Below are 21,069 nucleotides of genomic sequence, written 5' to 3'. Positions count from 1 at the left end.
ACAGCTACAATTATGGTGACCATTCCCAGACAGCCACCATAAAAAAGTATGATTACAAAAGCATAATGCATCAGATTTACCGGTACACTCTGGCTGCTTTGCAGCACACCATGCAAAACAGCTGTAAACCCAGTTTAGCTTGCTGGTTAAATTGGATTTACAGCTGCTTTATGATGATGGAGCAGCACAAAGCAATCACGAAGTTCCAGTGAATCTGGCCCAGTATGATGAAAACACAGACCAACCTTTCTACTCAGTTAAAATTCTGGAAGAGTAATACATAAAACAAGTGGAGCACACAGTGATGCTTATAGTTAAAGTTCCACATACGGTTTCATTATAAATTGTAATTTTCAGATGCTTATAACTTTGGCAAGCTTTTACCTTTCAGGCTGAAATTTAACAAATTTATTCCCAGCCTAGGAGTGTGTTTTCCTGGAAAGTTTGAGCAGAAATGATGTAGTCATTTTTGAGAACAAAGAGTGTGAAATAAGAGACACTTTTTTTTAAAATGGCAGCTCTAGTGCCTTAGTGGAATGTGGTGTGTGACGGGATGTTCCACTCACCGCTAGGATGGCACCTTCTCCTAGTCACACTGGGGAATAGCTAGCCAGGTGAATGCCTCTTCCCACAGTTGCACACCATCTCTCTGCCTCTTTTTCTGGGTCAGAGGCTCCTCTCTCGCTCCACATACTGCTGCTGCCTCTTCATGACTTAGCCCTCCAGCCAGGTCATTGTATGTGCTTCCCCCTTCCAGGATACCAAAGTCTTTCAAAGTGTCTCTCCATACCAGCAGTCTCAGGCAGTCTTCTCCTTCACTGCTCCAGGGTGCCACTCCCTCAGTGGCTGGACGGGGAACCGAGGCCCACCATCCACTTCAGGTTCTGGCTCAGGGACCCTCTAGCCAGTCAAGGTTCCCCCCTGGACCTTACTGGCTTTCCCTGAACCCTCACCTACCATCTGCCACTTCATTTTCTCTGGGTTTCCCAACCTCCTTACTCCTCTCTCCCAGGGAGTAACTATGGGCTACCTGTCCTTATAGCCTCCAAACACTCCTTCCGTCTTCCAAAGAGTAACTGCATCCTTTCCCAGCAGCCCCCTTCTGCTTCCAATTTCCTGTCTTTACAGTCCCAGCCCAGCTCCTTCTTCCTCAGCTGGGCTCCCTCACTCAATCAGGGGATTGCCGGCCACCTGATTCATAGAATCATAGAATATCAGGGTTGGAAGTGACCTCAGGAGATCATCTAGTCCAACCTCCTGCTCAAAGCAGGACCAATCCCCAACTAAATCATCCCAGCCAGGGCTTTGTCAAGCCTGACCTTAAAAAATATCTAAGGAAGGAGATTCCACCACCTCCGTAGTTTCCCTAGATTCCCCTGAGCTGTGACTTGTTGGGCTAATTAGCCCCTCTTCTCACTCTGCATTAAACCTTTTCAGGGGAGGGCGGAGGTTAAACACCCCATCCCATGGTGTGAACCTGAAATTTGACAGGCACATATTCCCCACTTCCAGGAGTGTCTTTGTGTATTCTGGTGAAAATCAGTTGCCCTTTGATCAAGAGATAATGGCTTAAAGAGCATATTGCAAGCATGCACTCTGGTGTCAATGAACTGCCATGTACATTCCATTGACACTATGCCTGCATGGTATGTAACCTGAATGGAAATTTTCATTGAGTAGGTAATCTTTTAACAGTGTTTTGGAATTGTGAACATGTAAGTAAGTTGAGTGGAATATCATTTTTTATATAAAGGTGTATCTGGATCAAGGGCACCACAAGGTGTGCAGGCAGGGGATCCAGGCCCACTCCCTGCCCTTGGCCACTGATGGGAGCTGGAAATTTGGCCCAGATGCCCCTCTATCATGAGAGAGGGGAGGCCACACCAAATTTGAAAGGCACTGCAACTTCACACACCAGGTCACAATGCTACTTACTCAAATTTGGCTCAGCCAACCCAGCATCAGGATGGAGGGGAGGCCATGTCAAATTTGCATGGTGTTGCAACCCCATGTGCTGGGTCACAATGCAATACACTGAAATTTGGCCCAGTCACACACACGCCCTCAGGATGGAGGGGCAACAGGTCCAAATTTGGTAAGGTCCAAATCTGAGTGGCACTATGACCCCATGCACCTGCTTGAACCCCCATCTTTGCAGTCCTTCCAGCAGCCATGGTGCCAGACACTCCTGGAGAAGCAGAGCAGGGGCACCAGGAACCCCCTAGTCTGCAGGAGAGGGAGAGGATTGGATCCAGCTTTTGGTGTTTCCAGGGGAAGTGGAGACACAGGAGGAAGGATGGGGTCTGGGACTCCTAGAACTGCCTGACCCATGGTGGGGATGATGCTTTTCAGCCTGACCACCTCTCTGGGAAAGAGCCTGGGGCTGGGTGTGGGGTGGGAAGACCTCAGAGCTAGGTAGAAGGAGCGAGTCTGAAGCTGAGTGCAGGGCTGTGTGGGGGGAAGAGTGTGGGGCTGGGGGTGGTAGCAGTGGGAGAGTGTCCGGGTCTGGGTGCAGCGTGAGAGTGTGGAGCTTGATGGAGGCAGGGGAGGGAGAGCTGTGGGCCCCCTCCTTAGAACAATTCTGGTCAAGTCCCTGCTGCAGATTATCATCTGTGATGGTGTGTAAGAAGGATACAGAGCTCCAAAGGAGCCCTGCTTCATTTCATGTGATATCTAAAAATGCATATATTGTATAGGACAGAAAAGATCATTCTGCTGCTATCTAGCAAATAGCTGCATATGATGGAAATTCTTTGTTTTATTTTCTCTTAAAAATCAACTCCCAGGAAATTCCATAAAAAAAACTATATTAAAATAACCTTAAGGTTGCAAAATGAAGCACTCAAAATTCAGGAAATGTCCAACTACCCCATAAAACCTTTACTCTAACAGATCCTTTCCCCCGCTACAGGTGTGAATACATTATGATACAGTCTCTTTAATTACACAATTATATGCTTTTTTAATCTGGGAGACCTGCCTCATTCAGTGCTGGTGCTGGATGGTATGCAGAGTATAAGGCATGAGGCTACACTCTGGATAATAAGGATAAATTTAACTTTTGAACACCTGCCTCATTTGCTAAGCACCATCCCATCTATACACGGAATCGGGCAGGGATCCTGAAGAAAAAATAATGTGTGGGCGTGTAGTTAAAGACTTTATCATACTGTATATGTACCCAGGGGCAGAGTTAAGGATTCACAGGCAATGTTAACGTTAACATTCCCTCACTTTTCCAATTTATCTTTTTTAATGTAGTTTTTTGTAGGTGATTTTTATGTTCATTTAGTGTAATAAGCCCATATTGGCACAAATTCTACTTGTGCACCTGTGCAACCTCATTGATTTCACTGAGAACTGCATTCATCCATATGGCTTGTGTTGAGATGCATGTTAATATTTATTGGCCCAAAAGTAGATCAGATCTAATCACGGATTTCTTATACAGAGCATGTTTAAAAAAAACAACAACAAACAAACAAACAAAAACACCTCTAACCCTTTAAAGAGTAAACAAAGTTTGTGGTCCTGGGGAAAAACACTCTTATTGGTCTCTGAGGAGCAAATTAAGAAGAAGAGATTTGCATATGTGATCTGATTGGCTAATATTGACATAGTTCCAGATTTTAGTATTGTTATTCTCTGAAGAAATGAAACATAGAAACATACAGATTTATCTTGTCTGTTTTTCAACCAATCATGCCAAAATTTTCTTGCTGTAGGTTACACTAGCCATAATATAACCAGAATGAGAGATTTTTCTCTGCTAAATGTCTATAGTTTCATCTAAATTGAACCTTTCTGTACTTGCTAGCTGTTAGTTTTAGATAAATGATAATGGTTTGCCTCAATATTTTTCTGTCATCACTTCTAGATCATTACTGGAGCACAAACTCACATTCTATTAGTGTTATCACTTAATCAGACAACTCCATGAAAGGTTTCTGAAGAGAAAGTAAACTGTTTTGGACTGAATTTTCAGATGAGCACACACAGAGCAAGTCCTGTTAGTCTTTCCAAACTAAATACCATCACAGTCTGAAAACAGATGTCTTGCTTTTCCTGGCTGCTCCAGAGTTTTAGCTCAGTAAAACAACAGCCAAAATAATACATGTAAACCTACATAAAACTGAATTACCATAAGGAAAATAAATCAGATTGGTAGCATTGTAACCCAAAATGTTTTTTTTCATTGGGGTATCTCCCTAATGAATGTGTGATGTGCATTTCATAGATTTTTTAAGATCAAAGGAGACCATTATAATCATTTAGTCTGACCTCCTGCTCTTTATGTAATTTTTCTTTCTTCCCTTTTTTTTTTTTTTTTTGGATTCGTACAATACTAGAAAGGATTTACCCCCCAAGAATATATTAAACCAAATATTATCTGTATGTCGTCTCGATTCAAAGAGATAGCTGGGCTGGTAGCCACACACATGGGATAGCAACCTGTAGTAATAGCCAAACACATGAAAAAAGCCGGCCAAATCCAAAACTTATGCTTTTGGCATTGACACAGTATTTGATGTTCTATATTCCCAGTGTTTGTTAACTCACTTACTTTCCAATGTTTTTTTCTTAAATGTTATCTTAATTTAGAATTTCTGGCTTCCAAATACTTAGTGGTAATTATTTTTAAATCATACTGTGATGTTTCGGACAATACAGTGATGTTTTGAGGGGTTTTATCCTTTTAGCTATTGATGTACTTATATCTTGCTGGTTTGAAAAGACATAACATATTTGTGTTATTAAATGCCACACAGGTCCTTGAAGAGTTCATAATCTCTGTGACATTTTTGGTGCCTTTTGTAATCTCTTCAGGAGTTCCTTCAGGGCTTATAAACTTGACTGGAGTCCAGGCTTTCACAGCCTCCATAGTGTTGCGCACAAAGTTGGTACTGTGCTTTAACACAAATATCAACATTTTATATTATTTATTTGTATTACAGTAGCACCTAGATTGGGCAATAGCACCTCAGCTGAGACTGCCCCTCCTCCCCCAGTTGCGCTTGTGAATGCATGCAAACACATAGTGTTTGGACCATTCTCTGTTCCAAAGAGCTTACAGTCTAGACAGACAAGACGGACAGACAAAGGGTGAGAGGAGAAACATGAGCATTCAGGGTAGGATTCACAGAGGAGATTTAGGTGCTCTGCTGCTTAGTGGAATTCACAACCCCGAGTTAGATGCCTAGAGCAATAGGCAACTAAAAGAGAGGTTCAGAAAAGCTAGCATGCTGAGCTGCCTAATGCCTATGCTAGCCAACAGAAATGCTGAATACAGGGAAGTGGCCTAGATCTCACCCCCACAAAAGGAGTTAGGCATCTAATCCTAGGTGCTGGAACTTGGAATGCTGGGAGTGCTACAGCACCCCCGGCTTGAAGTAGTTTCCATCATATACAGGGTTTATAGTTTAGTTCAATGGCTCTCAGCACCCCCACTATACGAATTGTTCCAGCTTCCCTGCAACTAACTTCAGGCCAAAGGGAGGCACCTCCCTCCACTTGGGATTCACAGCTGTGAACCCTCTCGAGGAGTTAAGTGTCTAGGTCAAGTCAGCAGTTGTTCAAGGAAAAACTGAGGAGGAGGCAGAAGAAAAGGTAGTCCCTCCTTCCCCCAATTATAACCTTTAACCCAGTGGTTAGGGTTCAGTGTGGGAGACCCAGGTTCAGTTCCCCCATTTGCCTGATGTGAAGCTGAGATCTCCACTCTTGGTTCTCTTGCTTCCCATGAGAGTGCCCTACTCACTGAGCTAGAGCGTCACTCTGGCCCAAGGAATATCTAATTATTTAGACACAGCGACACCACTTCATCAAGAGACATTAAGACAGACCTTCCCCAGAACACCCTATAGCCCATATCTGGGGAGGTGGTGTTAGGATGTAGACACACCTCTCTACTTAGGACTGTGCACGTGCCCGACTGCTGAAATTTAAGCACCTTGGGGGACTTTACATTTGGAAATGTAGGCACCTACCGGGTTAGATGGCACATGAGTGGGGATTCTGTGAATGCCAATGGTTCCTATATGTTGGACATAGTCATCTTATGAATGCCACCCAGAGAGGTGAAGTGATTTTTCCCAAGGTTACAAAAGCAAGTCAGTAGCAGAACCTGACTTCAAAGAAGGTTGAGGACATTTGGTACCTTGTAGGATCAGCCCATAGAGTACCCAACACACTTACCAATTTTCATTTGAAGTAACGGCTGTTCTGACCAAGTGTCTGTGTGAATAATGATGGACAAAATTCAAATACTGCATCTAAAATAATAGGCAGAAATGAAACCATCCCATGTATGCATTAACCTCGCTATCGGAACAATCATTTTATAAAGATGAACATGGGGGTGTAGGGTGTTCCCCTGAGGTACAGAGTGTCACAATGTCACCTTAGCTATCCTAACCAGAGTTATAGTCTAGTTTGGTTAATGTGTTATAACAAAAAAAAAAAAAAAAAAATTTATCCACAGGATTATTGTAAAGAGAAATTAGCACTACAGCATAGTGTTGGAATTATATAACAGTTAAAGATGGTCAAATTATTCAGTGTGAATAGGTTTCAGAGTAGCAGCCATGTTAGTCTGTATCCGCAAAAAGAAAAGGAGGACTTGTGGCACCTTACAGACTAACCAATTTATTTGAGCATAAGCTTTCGTGAGCTACAGCTCCCTTCATCGGATGCATAGGGGTTTTTGTTGTTTGTTTGATAATATATGTTGGCTTTTTTTTTTACTAAATAAATCACTTGGTTATAATTTCTTTCCATTATTCTACCACCTCTGCAAATGGTTGACAAATATCTAGCAAATAATTTATCTGATGAATTTTTCCCACTACTTGTGGGATAAATTATTCATGATTATGTTATACTTTAAACAACAATGATAAATTTTATTATTATTAATTATTACTATTATTATTATTATTTTATTTGACCAGCTTTAAGAATGGAGACTAAACCAATCATTAAAACTTCGGGTGTGTTTAGCCTGCAGATGTCATCCCCCTGGTAGTATGCTAAAGCAGACAACAAACAAACATGATATTAAAATGTCTCTCAAATGTCATGTTCAGATTATAGCCCTGTTCTGCCCTTGCAAACACAAGTTAGAGAAAATCCAGTGCCAGAAACAATAGTGTATGAATTCAACATTCAGGTTGTTCCTTTTAACCCGCACAAGCAAGAAAATTCATTTATGGTTCTCATGGCAACATTGAGTACTGTGTTCTTTACATACATAGCAATAGGGTCTTTCATTATATAACCAGCCTAACCCTGCTCAGTGTGACATATTATTGGGCAAATATGAGGTTTACAGATGTGATCTTGGCATTCATGTGCTATCTTGTTAAATGATTATCAAGTCTTATATGGTTTCATGGAATTCCACCCACTCAAGGAAGCTCTGAATTTGCTCTATGGATTATTGTTTCTTAGAATAGAGTGTCTTAGATATTTTGGGCCAAAATGTAAATCTGACTGTGCACCTATGAAGGGGAGTAAGGAAGCATAAAATGTCCCTTTATTTTCCTTCACTATCTACTTGCATCATGAGGGAGGATGGGGATTAGCAGCCTCCATGGGGGGGGGGGGGTCCTGCATTTCACACACAGCTTGAGCTCATTTTGCATAGATGTAAATGACCATGCAAAGTGCAAGACAGTGGAGAATCAGCCCTAAGGAGTTTTGTTTCCAAAAAAAAGTGGGCTTGATTATTCAATCCCTTGTTCTCTGTGTAATCGTGTGCACTTGTGCAAAATGCTCTTAATCTGCTCCCTGACTGGGTGACTAAAACTTTAAACAAGTGTGTAACAAGTGTCAAACTAGAGAAAGACACATAAAGACACAGTAGCATATGAATTTTCAGACAAGTCATTCTTTGTGCTGAAACTTTTGGGATGCATTAATGGTTTCAGAAATAAATCATCAGTCATAGGAATGCTCATGAATAATGCAGTCTTATAAATAACAGTAGCGCAAAGCTGCAACTTGAAAATACTCACAAATCACTTTCATTCCTATTTGATCAGCTCTAATTGAGAAACTTTGTTTCCAGTATTTTCATTGTTGTTATTAGTGTCATGTCTAGGCTCTCCCTTCCTTAGGCTTTAGGTTCCACAGTCATTAAGAGTGCCTGATAAACAGCCATCATATATTGTGCTGGCAATTTTAAAACATCAAATAAACAGCCTTATTAGCTTTAGTGCAGTTACTGCTCTCCCCCATGGGAAACAATTTGGTTTTTATCTGTGATCCTGCTGTATGTAAATACTTTTTTCTGCTCTTGGGATCATTCCCTTGAGTCTTGTGCTAAAACAGAAATGCGATGCTAAGCTGGTAAATTGTGAGCTTTTTACTTGAAATAATGCTACAAAGACCCACTCAGTGTGCTTTTATCTCTTATTAGGAAAATTGCTGCTTATGATGAAGAAATTCAACATCTCTATGAGGAAATGGAGCAGCAAATCAAAAATGAGAAAGAGCAGTTTCTTTTGAAGGTGACTGTGTCTCTTTATTATAGATATGGAAGGCCTAATTCTGCTCTCACACTAGTTTTTACACCAGTGTAACTCCATTGATTTCAGCCAGTGTGAAAGCAAAAGAAAGCCCCCAAAATGACAGTCTATGGAGAAATATAAGATAAAGCATAATTTCACTTACTACCTCATCCAGTGATCTCATCAGATTGCAGGCTCAGGCTGGGTGACTACTTGGATGGGAGACCAAGGTGTACCCACAAACTGTACTAAGTGGTGTTGGTGATATTCAGGAGGTGGTATTATTCCTTCGGAATAACTATGGAACCAATAGCCCACTTTGCTGGTGGAGGTGCCATCTTTTACATGGGTTTTAAAATCAAGGTCCTGACCCCTTGTGATTATAAAAGATCCCCTGGAACTTTTCACAGCAGCACTAGTCTCAGTGTTCTGGCCAAATTCCTTCTTACAGAGTACCCCTGTCCCCTTCCTGGTCTTTCTGAGTGAACCTCTTCAGGTGACAGGTCTTATGACTTTACCTATCCTGGGGTGGAATTCCACCATTCTCGCACTCTTAGACTGGGCCCTACAGTGCCCTGTGTATCTACTGTGCTCACCCAGCAAGTCCAGCTGGGTTCAGTACCTGCCAACCTTCTGTTTGGGAATCTGTGGCCAGAGGTGAATAGAGTGACCAGACAGATGTCTCAAACCAAAGTATTTACCCCAATAGGAACAAAGCATAAGAGAAAAAGGATTTTAAAACAACAAAAAGTCTACACGTACATCTATTGTACCTAGAGGCTGACCATCCCTGATGATAACCTATGCAGGCCTAGTTTCTTCAGACACCCCAGTGGGTGCTGCTGTCACAGCCTGGTTCCTCCATGAAGAGCTCCTCAACAACTATTAAACAACACCCCACTCCCACCCTTGCAGAGAGAGTCTCTTTTTAAATTGCCGTAGTCCTTCTGATGTTCTGGTATCCAGGCTTTTCCTATCCAGCATTGTCTCCTAACTCCCTAGTATTTTATCTTGAGCCATTGTTTCACGTCCTGCTTGTTTTTTCCATACAGATCCCTATTGGATTAAACCAATACAATAAACAGTCCAATAATCTGGCAAACACAGTATTCAGAAATACAGAGCAACACCATGTATGTCACACGTTGTCTAAAGAGTTGCCCTGTAGTTTCAACTGGATACGTTTTTCTTTACTTCCTGTCCTAAACTGTTGTGTAGTGTGTATTTTACAGTTACGTTCCACTAAAGACAGTGGGAATCTTTCCATTGACTTCATTGGGCATTGGATTAGACCCTCACACAGCAGATGTGTTCCATTGCAGAGCTGGGTGAATTTCAATGCTGGGTCAAATGATCTCCTTGTATAGAGTTGAAGAGCACTTGAAAGTTGTAAAATGCATTATCTTTCATAATGAAGGTTGATATGGAAGAGATTGGTTTGTATGCTCTAATAAAAAGAGTGCACTATTTAAATTATACTGTAAATCCAAAAATAAGACATAAATATTCTTACCTATAAGAAACTATAGCAGTAACTGGTAATTAACTTTATCATTAAGGTAGCATAATCAATTCCATTATTAATCCCTATCACAGCCCTTTGTAGGTTGCCAGGTAAACCTCAATTTAGCTCTTTAAAAGTTAGTCAGCAGCCACACTAATGGTTGTCAGACACTCAAGAAGTATTATTTCTCGGAGTGACTAATTTATTTGTTGGTGTTTGGAGTTTAAAACTCTTTCCCTAAAGCAAAAGTTCACAAAGCCTCCAGAGAATGCAGAGACGTACAGATGCCATATGAAAAAGAAAATGATTGCCTGTTTCTGGAAAAGCATAGCATTTGAAAAATACATAAAAAGAAATTGTTAAGAAGGCAAATAAGTACAAGCTGTTGCTATTTAAGATATTTGGTACCCTGCCGATTAAGGACTGTGTTAGAGGAATGGTTATTATGTCTTATTCATTTGGATATATATTTTTCTGAATAAGAAGCCAGTTAAAGTACACTAAATTGCCTCATTAAATATATTGTTAGGAGTGAGAGGAGTAGTGGGGGAACATTTCAGTGTTTCTGCACCCACCCCTTTGAGGGAGGTTTGATCTTTAGATCCATTTGCCTGAAGAACTAAAGGAGTAGATTCTCAGCCGGTGTGAATTGTCAAGGCTAGATCGATGGAGCTGTGATAATTTACACTCAGTGGTGGATTAGCCACTGGGCCAATGGGGCTTGTGCCCAGGGGCCCTGGCCAATTGGGAGGCCCCCCCAAAAATGGGCACCCCCATGCCCAGACCTACTCCACCATCCCACCCGGTGCTGTTGCCAAGGAGCAGGGTCAGGGCACGGGGGCTTGCCCCACTTCCCCCACCCACCCAGCGCTCCTCACCGGGAACAGGGGAAGTCCCCGCACCCCAACCCCGCTCCCCGCAGGAGCGCTGGGGGCAGCAGGCAGCGGCAGATATGTGTTGGTTGGGCCCTGGGCCAAAGCAAGTGGGGGCCCCTCCCCACCCTTTCAGCCTGTAGGCTGCCCCATTCCCCCTGCACCCCTCCCTAGCACTACTGAAGGGGTGGTGGAGAGGATTGCAGGTGGAAGGGGTAGGGAGAGGCCCCCAATTGCTTTGGCCCAGGGCCCCACAAACCCCAAATCCGCCACTGTTTACACCATCTGAGAATCTGTGCCAAGGAGTAATTCCAAATGAGAGAAGGCGTAGTTCTCATTTATTCAAATGCTGTTCTAGAATATTTGGGTAACCACCTGCTTGTGGGGCCACTGCAGTAACTGGGAGGTCTGTAAATACCCAGGGCCTAACTCTCTTCTCACTTATATCAATTTTATACCACTTCTGTTAACTTCTGCGGAGTTGCTCCTGATTCACACAATTGCAAGTGGTAGATTTTAAAGCTAGAAGGCACCATTTATGATAACCTGCATAAGAAAGGCTATAGAATTTCACCCAGTAATACCTGTATTGAGCCCAGTAACTTGTGGCTGAACTACAGGAAATCCTTTAGAAAGACATCCAGGGTAAAATTTTCAAACACATGGAAGCAATTTAGCAATTTCAGAACCATTTTCAAAAGTGAGATAGATTCCTAAGTCTCACAGACATAGGTTCAGATGTGCCTAAATCACTTTTGAAAATGGGGCTTAACATAAGTCCCTTAGGCACTTTTGAAAATTTTACCTCTTATGTGGGTGAGAAACTGGGCTGGTGTAACTCAGCATAGATGCACTAACTTCAGTCATTGAGGTCAGTGGAGCTATGCCAATTTACCCCAGCTGAAGATCTGGCCTCCTAAGTGATGGAGAATTCACCACATCCTTAGGTAACCTGTTCCATTGGTTAGTAACACTCACTGTCAAAAATCTACCCCTTATTTCCAGATCTGACTTCTAGTCCTATGCCCTGTCCTCTGGACCACACTGCCCTGATGATGAAGACCCTGCCTTTTTGCTTAATGTTCATGTCTTTTGATTTTGCAGGACACAGAGAGGTTTCAGTCCCGCAGTCAAGCGCTGGAACATAAACTCGTTTCAAAAGAACAAGAGTTGGAACAACTGGTTCAAAAACAGAAAAGGGTACTTAACAGCATTATACAGAGAAAGAACTGTAGATAACTCTGATTTGCCCCTGCGATTTTCCTTCATAGTTTCTCTTCTTTCTTTCACATATTTAGCAATATTTCAACTCAGATAATATTTTTAAAATAAAAGCCATTTGAAGTGATTGGTCACCATGAAAGCTGCAGTTCCACACTGAAGTCCTTTATAAATTCATAAAAAGAAAAGGAATACTTGTGGCACCTTAGAGACTAACCAATTTATTTGAGCATAAGCTTTCATGAGCTACAGCTCACTTCATCAGATGCATTCAGTGGAAAATACAGTGAGGAGATTTATATACACACAGAACATGAAAAAATGGGTGTTTATCATGCACACTGTAAGGAGAGTGATCATTTAAGATGAGCTATTACCTGCAAGGGGGGGGGGAGAAAACCTTTTGTAGTGATAATCAAGGTGGGCCATTTCCAGCAGTTAACAAGAACGTCTGAGGAAGGGGGGGGGATATGGTGGAATAAACAAGGGGAAATAGTTTTACTTTGTGTAATGACTCAACCACTCCCAGTCTCTATTCAAGCCTAAGTTAATTGTATCCAATTTGCAAATTAATTCCAATTCAGCAGTCTCTCATTGGAGTCTGTTTTTGAAGTCTTTTTGTTGAAGAATTGCCACTTTTAGGTCAGAAATCGAGTGACCAGAGAGACTGAAGTGTTCTCCGACTGGTTTATGAATGTTATAATTCTTGACATCTGATTTGTGTCCATTTATTCTTTTACGTAGAGACTGTACATTGGTCAAACTGGATTCCTGCCACTTTAATTAATGCCAGGGACTACCCTAGTGCCTGGATGGCATGGGATCTGGAGACTGCTATGATATCTTAAAGCTATCAGTGCACACCTCCACTCCAGATTGCTTCTGTTTTGTACTGGAGAATCAGTGCCATAAACTTTAAATAGTCTCTTCTAAACCCACTGGACCTGATTCTTTTCAGTCACATGTCAGTTTTATGGCAGTGTATCTCCACTGGAGAGCCCCGATTTACAGGCATGTACGTGAGAATGCAATGATGCTCACAGTTCTCATCAGCCTGTCATGTTTCCATATCAGGTGCCTGCTGTATTTTGTTCCACAGTCTGGGGAAGCACGGTACTTTCATTCTGTAAAATTGCCATAAATCCCTGCAAAATATATCCATGGGGGCGGATTTAATACAATTTAAAAAGTGAATTCACTGCTGATGAAAGGCCTGAGACTGACAGCTCTGGAGATAAATCTTCTCTATTTAATTGCAGAGTAAATATAACCATCTCTCGCTGGCAGTGCTGAGCTGAAGGTCCATTCTAGTGAGGAGCAAGAGAAGTTCAGTCTCCACTGGTTTTGTGATGTTTGGATTCTCCTCTAAGGAGTTGATCCAACTCCCACTGAAGTCAATGGGAGTTGCACCTGGTACCAGAGAGATAACTGGGTTTTTAGTTTGCTAGTTGTGATAGCACATTTTTATGTGTGATGTGGAGACCGACCCCCTAGGGAATTGAACTAAGACAATCATTTTATTTCATATGTCACCAATCTGCCAACTGAGACACCGAGTCTCAGAGCCTGGGTCAATTAACTCTCATGGGGCTTGAGCTGCAGCATTATAAACAGGAGTGTAGATATTCCAACTCAGGATGGAGCCCAGGATCCAAAACTAGGCTCAGTTCCTGACCTGGAATGTCTACACTGCTATTTTTAGCCCCGCAGCCTGTTGGACCCGAGTCAATTGAGCTGGGCTTTGAGACTTGCACCACAGGTTTTTCTTTACAATGTAAACATACCCTATTGCTCCAAATTGTAGCATTTTTCTCCATTGCCTGTTGCAGCCTGTTGTGCAGTGCTGCATGGTAAATATCTGCCACATTCCACCCAAGAGGTAATTGTATTTTAGCAGTGGATTAAATTAACTGTTTCTCTGTCTTTCTCTCTCTCTCTCTCTCTGTGTAGGCTTATAAAGCATTTCGGGTTCTTTCAGTACGCAACTGACTATATATATATAAGATATTATTACTCATCATTTTATAATGGTTTTATTTTAATCTTCGCTATCTGTTGCTTTCCAAGTAGATTTAGACATCTGTTATCAATGAGTTACACAAAGGTTGTTCTTCGAAAGCCTTTAGCTGTGTCTTCTTCTATATATTTGTTTTCTAAACTGTTTGATGTAAGAGCCAGGGCAAACTTGAAAACTTTATACTTGGATTTTAATCCTTGCTTATTGAGACAAAATTTACAGTGACTTCAGTGGAAGTTTTGTCTGAGTAAGGATGTCATGATTTTGACCCCAACAACTAACTGGGGAACCTGAAATGACAGTTGTATACACACACATACCTGTCCAAGAACCAGGCTGTGGAAGGATAGGATTTATTCACTACTATAAAATCCAAACGCCCCTTTTATTTTTATGGGCATGCTGTTGAAAAGAAGCCAGCCCTGGATAGACCGGATTTTCTTCTTTTATTTTGATTGTCACTGAAAGGTATATTGAGTCAGATAATAAACTGCACTTGAAACTTTTGTCATTTTAACAGCTGAGTGGTGCCTTTTGCCAGCCTAAATTATAATCTGTGACTACTCTCCAGCGGGGTAGTCCACTCTGATTTTTCCACCCAACAGCATAATTCAGTGCAGAGTTTAATGTTCACATTTATCTCTTTCCTCATGTCCAACATTTGGGGCCCAACTCCCCTTCTTCCTTACACCTGTTTTTATAATGGGATAACCTCCATGATTTTGTGGAGTTACTCCCGATTTACACCAGCATCGGTGTATGTCGAGTCAAGCCCTCAGTGTCTAATTTGTGCCTTAGTCAATTCCTTCTCTCTTCCTCTTAAATTGAAATGCACTTTTTTGCCAATTACATTTATTCTTTAAATGAGTGATGGTAACTTTATTTAATTACAACATCCTTGCTGGATTATGAAGGAAGCTCTTGAGAATAATACAAATTCCTTTTTCCAAACTGCATTAATTAGGCAAAGTTGTTCTTACATTTTTTTTTTCCTGTAGTATGAGGGATTGTAAAATACGTGAAGAGAAACTGCCAGCCAAGAAATGCTCAGGGCTGCTCCTACTGACTCAGCCAGATGGAAGTTCCCTTAGGGATCACCTGGCAGAGCTGCTATCTATGGACAAGGGTGGATTAAATGCTGATCCAAACTTGTGCTGACAAGGAACCCAGAGGCCAACAGAGTGCGGCTCTGCAAATACAGAGGGGCCTATCTCCTTGCAAATGTAGGTCCAAGATCATGCTTCAGGGACAGTGAGCCACTGGAAGCCAATAGATTCTTTGGCTCAGTCCCTTCTGCCAGCTGCCACCTTCTTGAATTGTCAGCATGCTCCCATCCTTCATATTACAGGGGTGTTATCTGTAATATCCCCAAATCCATAGCAGGCTGGCATTTCAAAAAGTAGGCAACAGGGCTCAGCACAGAGACCGCTGGGCCTGCCTGGCTAATGTGTGTTCATATGGGCGGCAGCATGGTACTGTACCATGGCCCACCAGAAGTCTTGCACTAGGAGAAGAAGGTAGCTAGGATCTGTGCTTGGGATAAAGGGTAGCTGAATTTCTGCCCTGTGAGGAGGTTGGATGGATGGTCAGGTGGAGGTCTAGGCCAGGAAGGGGAAGGCATGTGTGGATCTGGTTAGGTATACAGGAGGGTAAGTTGGGGCTGGATAAGGAAGAAGAGGGGGTTGTGGTTAGGGAGGGAGAAGGAAATGAAGAGGATTCTGAGTTCAGGAGGAAGGAAATGTCAGCCACTGTGTGTGTTTGGGAGGCAATTACAGGAGAACTGTTTGTGGGGCAGGGTTCCAACATTTGATGAAGCTAGGTCTCATTTTGCCTTGAGGATACCTTCCAGTTAAGTCTTAGCTGGGGTAACAGCAGGATTTATGGTGGACCAGATTCTCAGCTCCAGTGAGCCCTGACTTCATTGGACCTACTCTGATTTACAACAGCTGAGGCTCTGACCCAAAAAGTCTTTCCACCAAAGGGAAAACTTGCCAAATTAGAAGTTTCTAGTCCAATGTCTAGCGAACACTTAGCAGATACCCCTGGGGTCATGTAAATAATTTGTTTTGCTGTGTTAGCATAAAGCTACACATTTCTGTGACATACTCACTTCTCAGTCTGATCATGTCCAATTGATCCATTTACTACCATGCAAAATTTGAACTGAATCACTCTATACTCACAGTTGTGCCATGCCCACTAGTAATCATGTCCAAGATTAGTACCTGTGTTACTACAGTATTATAATGGGTGCTCCATAGAACCTGCCATAATTAAGTTTCCAAACCAATTACCATTGCAAACTTTTGTTTTCAGATGGTCATAACTTCCTCACATATTCACCTTTTGGCACTGAGATTCTCTGTACTTGAGCTCTGCTTGAAGCTTTTGCTATTCTCAAGTTTTTGGTATGGAGACAATTTGCATGAAAAAAATTGTCTCATTAAAACACACAATCATAAATACATAGGGCTGAAAGGGACCTCAAGAGCTCATACGGACCAGCCCCTTGCACTGAGGCAGGAACAAGTAAACCTAGACCATCCCTGACAGGTGTTTGCCTCCATAATTGGCCAGTTCTGTATGCTTTCCCTGAAGTTCCAGTACAGTCCACTGTTAGAGACAGGATACTGGGTAAAGTGGACCATGGTCAGACCCAGTATGGTAGCTCTTATATACTTAGAGTCAGGAGCAGCGGAAGCTTCCTAAAAGTGGGGGGGGGCTACCGGACCCCAAACCGGGGCCCCTTCCCCCATGCCACTCCTTCCCCTCAAGACACTGCCCCCGCACTGCCTCTTCCCCATATACCCCATCCCCACCCCACTCCTTCCCCCAGCCCCCGTCCTCACGCTGCCCCTTCGCCCTGAGGCCCCACACTCGTGCCGCCCATTCTCCTGAGACACCGCCTTCACAACGCCCCTTCCCCCGAGACCCTCCTCCTGCACCACCTCTTCCCCACAAGGCCCCACCCTGCTCACCCCTCTCCGCCCCCTCCCCTTCATCACTGACCCTTGTGGCCAGTAAAAAGTGGGAGGGCCATGGCCTTCTGGCCCGGCCAGTTACAGCACCCCGGCTTAGAGTATTCCAGGCCCTCTGTCTTTTCTCATGCCAAAAATACAGCGCAATCAATATCACTGATAAACAGTAAGCTCTATTACATTCATCTCAATGGGCTGTGAATGTTAAAGCTCAATTTTGAACATTCAAATGCTCAAACTGTTAACTACAGGAAAAATGTTCTCCCCCTCTTTATTTGCTTCAAACATGAATTTACATTAAAAACACCCAAACAAACAAACCCAACCCCAAACAAAACCAAGCCCTTACTTTAGTCCAGCGTTATGATGGTATAATTAAAAATCACAAAATTTTAGGAAATGCAAAAGTTAAAGTTCCGATAGTAATCTTAACTGATCTTTGTTCCATATTTAAGTTTGGCAAAGTTATAAGCAACTGAAAACTTATAAAAGAAAGTTTTGAGCTACCTGTCCTGCCTGTTGCTGCTTCCTAATTGTTATATCACCATTGTTATATTATAAAATGTAAAAAAGTATGCAAGATGCTTAATGCAGACAAATTAATGTTAGCAATCTGAGTTATCATTGCTGTTGGAATCTCACTTTTCGCAATCTTGATTTTCCCTGACTACATTTTTGCCTGTAATCCATTCTTTATCAAAAGCAAATCTACACATCAAGTTAATACACATCCATCTATTGTGTTGTGTTGTTTGGTGGGAGGCACAGTGATTAATGCCACAGCCCAAAGGTTCTCAACTCACAGTCCGTGGGCAACTTGGGGCCCAATCAGCACACAGCTGCAGCTCATGTAAGATCCTCAGGGTCATACAGGTAGTATATATATTGTGTGGATGCAGCCCACATAACACATAGAGAGCTGCATATGCAGCCCATAATGGTAAATAGATTGAGAACCACTGCGTGTAGCCTTTCCTCTGCTGAGACTAGAGCCAATTCCGATTGTGATTCTGTTCACAAGCAGAGCTGGGTGAATACGGCAAAGCATTGTCCGTGAGTATTCACGCGAATGTGACAGTGAGTTTGCTTGGGCTGTGCTCGTGTCCCGCTCCTGTTTGCTCTTTGGGTGAAATTCACCCCAGTCCCACTTTCATTACTTAAATGGGATTTCGGGCAGGGACAGATGCAACCTCCCAGTTCAGAGGGTGCACTCTACTGCAGTCAAGCAAAGCGCCGATCACTCTCAGCAGCACTGTTTGCCCTGGCACTGCATTGCTAATCCTGGCCCAGTGTGGCAGGAATGCTGAGGTGGGGAGGAAGAGGGGCTAGAGAGTGAGCATTCTCCCCACCTGCTGCCTACTCCACTTTCACTCCACACCAGTGGCTCCTGTCTTGCAGGGCAGGGCCCGGCTCCCCACTCCAGGCATTGTGACCTGGCACAGGGGGTCACAGCGCCACTCGGGTTTGGCCCCTGGGTTTCCTCATTTCTGTGGGTGCAATTGAATACACGTTCCCTTGGTAAAGCCACCCCTGACTGAAGTGGTGCTTGTCCTCTGTGCAGGGATGTGAACAGTCACACAGTCTTGCTTTACTTGCAAGAATCTCGTGGAAAGCAAATCTGAAACTTGCACTCTTGTGCATGTGCACGGGAAATGGTACATTTTACGTGGGACAGGACACTGCTGTGGGCCAGGCTTCCCAAAACCATATGCCAAAACCCTAACTATTCTATTTATATACCTGCCTGGTCCCCACCCTTGTAATACCTGAGCACCTGGCAGAGAGCCAATAATACAATCCGACAAGCATCTGACTAGACACTCCGCAACCAGGACTGCATGCTCAGAGGCAAATGCAATTACTTTATTACTGACCGCAAAGATGACAGTGCAGAGATACCACTGTTATGTATCCCTAACAGAAAAAGATAGACCAGCAAATGAAATGTATTTGTTCCTGATTTTACACAGTAACTGAGTTGCCATTGACTTCAGTGGGAGTTGTAAGTGCTTAGTACTCCTGAAAATCCAGGCTTTTGATCCATTTTGAACAGGACAGGGCACCGTGCACCACAGAAAGGGAATGGTGTTCCTTTAACTTCCCACCAGAGCTCTGGTACAAAAGAAATTAATTGAGGCAAGGATCTGACTGTACCATCCACAAATAGGACCACATGTGCAATTACTTGGTGTGAATATGAAGGGGGGCAATTAAATTTAGCTCTTCACCCACACAATACCTTTTACACAAGCCTAATTTTTCTAGGTGGAAATGGACCTGTGCCAGGAAAGAAAGGGTATGAGCATTTCTAAAATTCCCTTGTCATGGTATTCTGCTAACTCTGCCAAAATGGCTCCTCTTCCTGAGAGAACATAAGGCTGGCTATACTGAGTCAGAACAGAATGGTCCATCTAGCCCAGTATTGTCTTCCAACAGTTGCCAGTGCCAGATGCTTCAGAGGGAATGAATCAAACAGTACAAGAGGATTAGGGGTACTCAGAGCATGTGGTTGCATCCATGACCCTCTTGGCTAATAGCCATTGATGGACCTATCCTCCAGGGACTTATCTAATTCTTTTGTGAACTCTGCTATATGTTTTGCCTTCACAACATCCCCTGGCAATAAGTTTCACAATTGACTATGTGTTGTGTGAAGATGTACTTGCTGCTGTTTGTTTTAAATCTGATGACTATTCATTGATATCTCTACTTAAGTAAAACTTTTGATACTGTCAAAACCTTCCCATAAACAAATTTGAGAAATATAGCCTAGATGAACCTACTATAAGGTGGGTTCACAACTGGCTGGAAACAAGTACTCAGAGAGTAGTTATCAATGGTTCACAATTGCCTCAAAGAGCATATCAAGTGGGTTCCTGTAGGGATCTGTCCTGAGTCTTATTAATATCACCATAAATGATTTAGAGGGCACAGAGAGTGCTCTTACAACATTTTCAGACTATACTAAGCTGGGAGGGGTTACAAGCACAATGGAAGACAGAATTAGAATTCCAAATGATCTTGACAAACTGGAGGCAGTGTGTGAATTAAATAGGATGAAATTCACTAAGACAAATGCAAACTACTACACTTAGGAAGAAATAATCAATTGCATAAATACAAAATGGGAAATGACTGCCTAGGAAGGAGTACTGCAGAAAGGGATCTGGGAGTTATAGTGGATCACAAACTAAATATGGGTCATCAATGTAATAGTGTTGCAAAAAAGTGAACATTGTTCTGGGATGTATCATTGGGAGTGTTGTAAGCAAGACACAAGTAATTCTTTTGCTCTACTCAGCACTGAGAAGGCGCTAACTGGAGTACTGTGTCTACTTCTGGGCACCACACTTTGGAAAAGAGGGACAAACTGGAGAAAGTACAGAGGAGAGCAACAAAAGTGATTAAAGGTCTAGAACACATGACCTGCCAGGAAAGATTTTTTAAAAATGGGTCTGTTTAGTTTGGAACAGAGAAGACTGAGGTCGGACATAATAACTGTCTTCAAGTATGTAAAAGTTTGTTATAAAGAGGAGAGTGATAAATTGTTCTCCTTAATGATTGAGGGCAGGACAAGAAGTAATGGGCTTAAACTGTAGGAAGGAAGATTTAAGCTAGATATTAGGAAACACTTTCTAACTGTCAGGGTACTTAAACTCTTGAACAGATTACCTAGGGAGGATGTGGAATCTCCATGACTGAAGGTTTTTAATAAGAGGTTAGACAAACACCTGTCAGGGATGGTCTAGATCAGGGGCGGGCAAACTTTCTGGCCCGAGGGCCACATCTGGGTAAGGAAATTGCATGCAGGGCCATGAATGTAGGGCTGGGGCAGGAGGTTGGGGTGCAGGAGGGAGTGTGGAGTGTGGGAGGGGGTACGGGGTGTATGAGAGGGCTCAGGGAAGGGGGTTGGGTGCAGGAGGGGGTGCGGGGTGTATGAGGGGGCTCAGGGCATACGTACAGGGAGGAG

At 42.8% G+C, this 21,069-nt stretch overlaps 1 protein-coding gene across 1 annotated transcript in view; it reads left to right on the top strand.

Annotated features, from left to right (window-relative positions):
* Window positions 1–21,069, top strand: part of CRACR2A (calcium release activated channel regulator 2A) — a 93,405-nt gene that overhangs the window by 31,062 nt on the left and 41,274 nt on the right. Inside the window, exons 7-8 of the mRNA XM_073314558.1 lie at window positions 8,417–8,507; window positions 11,988–12,083. Coding sequence (XP_073170659.1) covers window positions 8,417–8,507; window positions 11,988–12,083 — 187 coding nt within the window. The remainder of the gene's footprint in view (window positions 1–8,416; window positions 8,508–11,987; window positions 12,084–21,069) is intronic.

This window comes from Lepidochelys kempii, chromosome 1 (genome assembly GCF_965140265.1).
Source record: "Lepidochelys kempii isolate rLepKem1 chromosome 1, rLepKem1.hap2, whole genome shotgun sequence".
Lineage (NCBI taxonomy): Eukaryota > Metazoa > Chordata > Testudines > Cheloniidae > Lepidochelys > Lepidochelys kempii.
The sequence above is the reverse complement of the archived record's forward strand: the minus strand, read 5'-3'. Positions and strand labels throughout refer to the sequence as shown.